Source organism: Stegastes partitus, unplaced genomic scaffold, assembly GCF_000690725.1.
Source record: "Stegastes partitus isolate 25-593 unplaced genomic scaffold, Stegastes_partitus-1.0.2 Scaffold287, whole genome shotgun sequence".
NCBI classification, from domain to species: Eukaryota; Metazoa; Chordata; class Actinopteri; family Pomacentridae; genus Stegastes; species Stegastes partitus.
In genome coordinates, this window is record NW_007578018.1 from 445786 (window position 1) to 453757 (window position 7972).

The 7972-nt window shown below is 39.8% G+C and overlaps 1 protein-coding gene across 1 annotated transcript in view; it reads left to right on the forward strand.

Moving 5' to 3' along the window:
• Positions 1-1413: 1413 nt before the first annotated feature.
• The window catches only part of slc16a13 (solute carrier family 16 member 13), a 9754-nt gene continuing 3195 nt past the window's right edge, over positions 1414-7972 (forward strand). Inside the window, exons 1-7 of the mRNA XM_008282837.1 lie at positions 1414-1501; positions 1791-1941; positions 3071-3126; positions 5040-5270; positions 5794-5937; positions 6562-6818; positions 7028-7559. Coding sequence (XP_008281059.1) covers positions 5042-5270; positions 5794-5937; positions 6562-6818; positions 7028-7559 — 1162 coding nt within the window. The 5' untranslated portion in view covers positions 1414-1501; positions 1791-1941; positions 3071-3126; positions 5040-5041. The remainder of the gene's footprint in view (positions 1502-1790; positions 1942-3070; positions 3127-5039; positions 5271-5793; positions 5938-6561; positions 6819-7027; positions 7560-7972) is intronic.

Genomic DNA, 7972 nt, shown 5'->3' on the forward strand with positions numbered 1-7972 from the left:
AGTGCCTGAGCTTCTTCAACAAACATCTTTATACATTTCTGATGGACCTAATTACATTATCCTCGCCTAGGTGTTGATTCTCCAAAGAACACTAGCTCTGTCTTCTTAATACTTTCCCCTGGGTCATGTCTGGGTCATGTACTGGTCTTTTGACAGTCATGAGGTCAAGTTTGTGATGCTTCTCACCCAATAAACAATGTCCCCTATTGCAGACATGAGTTCTTACGATAGCGTGGGTCTCTACTTATGCACACACAATTCATGCCCTTGGGAACTGGAGAGCGATTAATGCACCCATCAGTGAGCATAAAGACATTATTTCTGCTTATGCATGTTCAACACACTCCACATGAGAAAATGGGAAAACCCCATACATGTCCAACATCACATGAGCAGTTGATAGCCCATACAAACAATAATGAAACAGATTACATGAGCAAATGATCACATAAAGAAATTATGATGTAAGCAATTACATGAGTAAATGATGAAACACAAAATTTACTATAGTGCTGGCCTGTGGAATGGTATCCTACTTTTCTTCAAGGGCTTGGTGAAGCTGACAGGCATTGTGGGGCACAGGATCATGTGTCCATCTAGTGTATTATGTGGCAGATTGTTTGGTTTAACATGCCTTGTGATTTTTTGTTATTGGATGGCAAGAGGATTTAAGTCTGCTAATAACAATTTTGAGTTAAGTGTACTCTGAGCAACAAATTCTAAATGCAAGAAGGTTCTGGGTTTGAGTCTACTGATTGGCCAGGGTCTTTCTGTGCAGAGTTTAAATGTTCTTCCTGTGCCGGCATGGATTTTCTCCTACCATCCAAAAACATGCACAGTAGATTAAGTGATAATTCTAAATTGTCTAGGCATGACCGTGAGCATGTGTAGTTGGACTGGTGACCTGTGTACCCCACCGTTTTCTGCAATTTATTTCTTTAACTGTTGTTTGGTTAACAAGATATCAGAAAATTGTTTAAAATGTTGACTAGCGTTTCTTAAAGCCACAATAATGTCCTCAAATGTTTTGTTGACAACCCAAAGATATTCAGTAAAAAATAGTTGCCGAATAATTCAATAGTTAATTAATTGTTGCAGGTCTGAGTGTAGTTTTATTTTTGCAGGAAAAAACAGCGCTAAAACATGTCAAACTGCCATGAAAGCATTCAGCATTTTAGTTTTTAATATTGGACGAGATGCTGCAATTTATAACAGAAAATTAATAATGGTGCTACTTTCGGCTAATGTTCACAGATTTTTAAACCATACAGAGGTTCGTCGCAGGAAATTTTGGTGCCTAAATTATTAAACCGAATTTATTATATTTTATGCCCACTGAGCGCGGTGAAGACTGCGCATGCGCACCAGCTGTGCGGCGGCTGCTGAAGTTTTTTCTGCTGCTCGCTGAAACTGTAGTGCCTTGTGTAAATATGTTGTTTACCACAGTGAACCTGGACACCGTGGATCATGTGCTGCTCCAGAGACAGCTGACAGACCGGGGGTGAGTAGTGTCAAAGCACAATGACGCGTTTCTGAGGCTGTGAACCGTTTCGAAATGCTGTAAATGCATAACGTCTTCATTGTTTAGCCGGCTTTAATTCGCCACGAAACGGTTAATTTCGCTGTGTAAACGGTGTCACAGCCTCTTTAACCGCTGTGACACAGACCTCAGTAGCAACAGCCGAGAAAACAATATATTCACAAATACATTAGCATGGGCAAAATATGGAAACACGGTGTGTATATTCGTGCATTTTGTTGTTATGTTTTCGTGTGTGTGTGTAAAACAGTGCCGCCGTATGACAGCCAGTGCGCAAGCGCCGCGTGAAGTCGTACGTCATGCACATGTGGTTGGAGACAGGGCACGTGCATGATCCAGTACACGTTCAGGCACCTGATAATGACTGACTGGAGGAGAGGCAGGACCAGCTCTGTCTGCAGGTGTGTGTCAACAACCCACATTTTTCTGGTTTGGCTTCATAGCAAACTGTTTAATCCAACCTCCATTGTATTAGGTAGCAATGATTTTTATTTTTATTTACTTTTTATTTACTTTTTGTGCAGGACATTTTAGCAGTGACACAATATTGTGAGGACTATGTCACTGTTTTGCCAGAAAGCAATACTACTTTCTTTGTATAATATTTAATATTGTAGGGCTTTAACTTTCATATTTACACAAGTAAGGTACATTTGTATTACATATGATAATGTGGAGTCGTAACTTTGATCTTTAAATTAGTAAGGGAATTTTTGAGAATAAATAATATTGTAGGGCCTCAACCTTAATATCTATATAAATCATGTAAATGTACATAATAAATACTATTGTTAAATTTAATAATATAATTACAAATAAGCTGTTAAAATATGTTATATAAATATGTTATGTTATAAAACATGTTATAGTCTGTGTATTGGTTTTTAATTAACTTTATGTAAATACAATTTTAATTTATATTTATATGTATTATTTAATTGTTTTTTTAAAAAAGAGATATCTGTAGATAACGGATTTTTATTTTTTCAGATAAAAGTGCTCATAGTGCTGGAGATGCATAGTCTTTGAAACCCAAAATATAGAATTCATTAGGATTTTAAATTACTGGCCTCATTTTTGAGTATTTGTGACATCCCTGTTGCACACAAAACACCATATGTGCTATATTACAGTTACAGTAAAGTTGTGTCTTGTGTGAATTTTATTTCCCAGCATGACGGTCCTGTGTTTTTGAACTATGCTATGAATAGAAAACACTGAGACCAATTTACAGAAAGTGGTTTATTAAATATGATTAATTGTATTAGTCCCACAGGCTGCTTGAATAGATGATGTGGTGTCTCTGTCCACAGCCATTAAATATTTGTGATTTGTAATTTTGAGCTAAATAAATGTCATTGACTTGATGACACATAGTCACAACAATAAACGCTATAACAAAGTCAAGGCTAAAATTTCCTGTGTCAAAAATATCATTGGAAATGTAGTCTCTGGCAACTACCTTTTGGATACTGGCTGCCTACAAAAAAATAACAACACATGATTTGTGAATTGTCTGTTGTCCTGCAGCTTTTGCTTCACTGGAATCTGGTGTTTGTAGTCCCCTTACGCCTCTGCGTCTTCAGGTGGGTTTCATCTCAATCTTAAGACACATACTGAAGTGCAGCAGAAAATGAAACCAATACGAAATCAAGTGTGAGAGTTAAAGTTTGAATATGTGCTGAAGCTGGCATTTTACCACCAGTTTTATTTTCACTGCCTGTGAGTTTTAGAGTGTGTTGACTACAAATTCCTGTAATTCTTTGAGCTAATCAGTGAGTGAGTGGCATTAGGGTGGAAATGGATCAAGTCACTTTGCTGCTTGTTGCTTTGACTCATTTTGACTTGCTGCTTACTAAAGTGAGCAACACAAAATGGAAAATACTGCTTAACCAAGTAGTTTGAATTAGTCCTATCAGACTTTACATATTTGTTCATTCCTTGAGAATTGTTCAGCTTGTGTACAATAGTAACCTTCTCATTTTGGGTCAAACAGTTTATTGCAGTGTAACTTTTCTCAAGTGCTGATGAGCTGATGAGTTACATCAAAAAAGGAAGTACAATTCTTAGGAAGCCACAGAATAGCAGCTGACAGCCGAATAGAAAAATAACCAAAGCAAAATTAGGGGAAATTCTTCTCTAAGTAGATTTTCAGTCATCCAGGTAATACCCAGTGCTTTAACAGAAGCAACCCATCTTCTGTTTTTGCTTATTTGACACGAGAAGCTCAGTTCTATGTGACTGGTGGGAAGTCCCGGTTCTATATTCTCACACAAAGATCACATGGACTCAACAACAAGTTAACAGACCATGTAAGTTTGGGGTCAGAATAAATTCCTGGAACTGCCCACCAGTCATTTAGGACTGTGGAAGGAACCTCGAAAGAAAAGTAAATTGTCTAACACCGAAAAAAAAGAGAAGTACGGTTGTCTTTCTCTGAAGTGCTGTGGTGGGAAATTCTGTCATACATTCTGGTTATAGCAAATCATAGAAGAGCAGTAAAGGCATCATGATTGCTGCAGCAGCTTAAAGAGGAACGTTAGCACTAAAACAAGATGCCTCGTACTATCTGATTGTTTCAGAAAATGTGGCCAGTAAATACCATTTCTATTAAAGCTCTGGGTGCCAAGACTAATGCATTGTGTTTTACAATGAACTCCCCAGAACATAAACATCTTTTTTTCCCCCACAATTTGGGATGTTTTTCAAACATTAACTGCTTTATTAAATTATTTTTTACACTGACGCAAAGTCAACACATCAAAGTCAGCAACATCGCAATAAACATACCCCTGGTTAGGAAAAACACACATAGGGGCATCTGACTCTGTGAATCATTAATAGACACAAATGGGCTTAAACTTGCCAAATCCTAAAGGAAATGTATGTGCATTTGTATTGTGGTCTGTATGTGGTCAGAAGAGATTAAAATGTCAATGTTTTCAGGTTACAAAGTGTCTTGTCACTACATTAATCAGTGTTGTTATGGGAAATAAATCATCTGTAATTTAACAAAAGGACAATAACTTGAAAAGTCACTGAAAACACAAAAAATAACTAAATGTTAAACAATAACCAACTGCAGGGCCAACCTACTTTTATTTTCTGTCACTTCTGCAGACTACTCTGTGTATAGTAAAGCAAAAATGAAAACTTGCGAAATTGAAAGTGGACTAAGATAGGTTTTGTTTCAGGATTACACATACAAACAAATCATAGCTGATTGTCAGCGGTCACTGTCAGGGTTCACCTCTCACCTACATCTGTTGTCAAATGAAGGCCAACTTGTTGAGCGGCCTAGTCACACATACAAGACACAACCAGGGAATTTATTGGCTTGTAGGAGGTTAATCATTATGGCACTGAGGGGATCAGACTTGCTCTGGACTGTTACATTTCCTGAGGCTTCTACGTTCATGTCCTCGGTACTTCCTTTCTCATTTGGCTTTGATGTGACCTGCATTTTTATTTCATTTTCGGCATACGTCTCCTTTCTTAGAAATGACCAAAGTAAAGTCCGAATCGGAGAGTCGGAGCGACGAAGCCGAGGGTCCGGATGGAGGCTGGGGCTGGGTGCTGCTCGGCGCTCTGTTTATCAGCACGAGCCTCGTGTTCGGCCTGATGCGGAGCTTGGGGATCTTCTTTGTGGAGTTCGTCCAGTACTTTGAGGAAAGCGCTCAGGCTGTCTCCTGGATCTCATCCACCGGCTTAGCAGCACAGCAGTTTTTCAGTGAGTCACTAATGCATGAATGTGCTGTTTGTAATGGTGCAGCTTTTGGCTGTGTTTTTCATTGATTATTTTGCTGCTTATTTTTGCCATGTTTCTAATCAGATAGTAAAAAAAGTGTGAAAAATGTAGAATTTCACCACATCCCAAGCTAATGTCTTAAAATTCTAAAAAAAAATCAAAGTTTTTTTTTTTTTACGTCCATATAACACTGAGAAAAACAGCAAATCTTTACAAAAGCTTCAAGAAGCTAGATCCAGTGCATGTTTCTTGACATATTACCTAAATTAATAATCATTAAGCAATGCCATGTACACAAGGCACCATGTTTATATGACCCCGCCATATAAACATGGTGCCTTTGATAATAAAAGTGTAAAACACAGAACAGGGTTAACAAAGAGGAAGAACAGATTGATGCAGAATGAATGTGATGGTGTGTGGAATAAGATGATTTTGACCATCTTTAAGCTGCTCTGAGAGAGAGCGATCACCTTGTTGAGATGTGTGTGTGTTTGTTTTCCAGGTCCGCTGGGTGCAGCGCTGTGTAATGCATATAATGCCAGGCTGGTAGTGATGGCAGGGGGCTTTCTTGCTGGGTTAGGCCTCATACTGGCCTCGCAAGCCACCTGCCTTGCTCATCTCTATCTCACAATGGGTGTAATTTCAGGTAATATGTCTGCAAGTCAGGCCTGGTGATGGGTCAGGAAGATATATATTTGTCTAACAAGTCTAATATATATCTAGTGTGCTAAGTTATGAATAACTCTTTAGCTTAGAGCCCAACGCTTTCATTTTGGTACAGTTGTGGAGTGTTTTTTAGGTGGAAATTAAAAAGATAGACAAGGGCTTTAGGAGTTCATCTGTTTTAACTTTTTAATCCTCTGAACCCCAAAGAGATTCTGTTCATTTTTTACTCCAGTCACATCTTTTACTTCTGTCACATTTTACCCACTTTGTGATTTTTTCACTGCAGTATAATGGCCTCCACATACAGTCCCTGAAATTTGGTTATGGGACAGTTGTTTTGAGCTGAATGCAGTTTTTTTTTTTTTTAATTTTTTGTGGAATCTGGTTAGAACAAGCAGGTTATTTTGGGCAATTTTTCGAATGAGAAATGTAGAATAAAGTGATTTTTATGAAATATCTCAAATTAAGCCTTAAAATGATTAATTTTACATTCGAAACTCCAAAATCTCATGATCTCTGGGGTTTTGGGGTTCACAGGGTTACAGAATGTATTGCTGATGATCTGTAACCTCTCACAGTTTCACTTTACTTCGCTGTCCTCCAGGTTTGGGCTGGGGCCTGGTCTTTACTCCCATGGTGGCCACAGTCATGGCAAGCTTTACCCGCCGGCGCACCTTGGCTTTGGGACTGGCGTTCTCCAGCATTGGCCTGTCTTCATTTGCCTTTAACCCACTCTTCCAGCTGCTGGTGGAGATGTACACCTGGCGAGGAGCCCTGCTGATTTTGGGAGGCCTCAGCCTCAACATTGTGGCCTGCGGGGCGCTCATACGTCCAAAGCCGCGCTCTGAAGCCCCAGCCAAGGTAAACCAGATGGAGGAGCCTGGATATAAAAGCATACATTAGTCTGTAGCTGTAGCACACAATGACTCCTCTACTGTTTTTTTTTTTTTAGTCTAAAGTGTGTCTTAATGCTTTTTGAAACTGTCTGAGAAAGATACTAAAGAAACATCAGAGGCATTGGGTGACACATGAAGATGAATCTAAGCATTTCCTATTTTCCTTCCCTGCAGGTGGATCCAGAGAGCAAGTCATCATGTGTTGCTCAGCTGCAGCGAGTCTCCAACTACCTGGAGCTGTCCCTGCTCTTCGAGAGGCCTTATGTCACCTACACCTTAGCTATCTCTCTTTTAAACGTGGGCTACTTTGTGCCATATTTCCATTTGGTGGCCCATAGCCGCCAAGCCGGCTTCTCTGAGTACCAAGCTGCTTTTGTCATGTCCGCTGCAGGAGCTACAGACATTCTGGGCCGTGTAGTGTCAGGCTGGTTCGCTGACCTGCACCACTTTCGGCTAATTCATTTACTAAGCCTGTGGACAGCTCTGGCAGGTGTATTCATCATGCTGCTGCCTGTGAGCTCCTTGTCTGGGTCCTACATTGCGCTGGTGGTGATCGGTCTCCTGTATGGATTCTGCTCCGGGGCTTTGACCTCTCTGGCATTCGCGGTGGTGCCTATGATTGTGGGCGTGGAGCGCATGATGGGGGCCCTCGGGCTGCTGCAGCTCATTGAAAGCAGTGCAGGACTGCTTGGGACTCCTCTGTCAGGTAAGACTGTGGAGAATGATTAACAGCTAAAGAGTTAGAGGAGACAAATACTCTCATGAGACCATTAAAAATGTTTTGTTTTTTTATACATAACACCACCATATCTTTAGTTTGCAGGTTAGGTTGCCCTGTGTTTGATTGTATCTGTCAGTGTAGGTCATTGTACCTTGTTTCATGTTATCAGAAACGACCATCCATAAACAGAAGTTAACACACTGAAGCTTGAAGTAGTTAACTATTGAGAGGACAAATATGGGTCACTCAGTTCTTATGCTCCTCGCTGTATTCTCAACCTTAACACACAGCTACAAATTATGATCAGTGGATACAAACTACAAAGTAAACACTGCTTTCTCAGGTAAACTCTGGTGGTACAGTCCTCCTCAAATGTATTCAGACCCTTCCATTAAAGA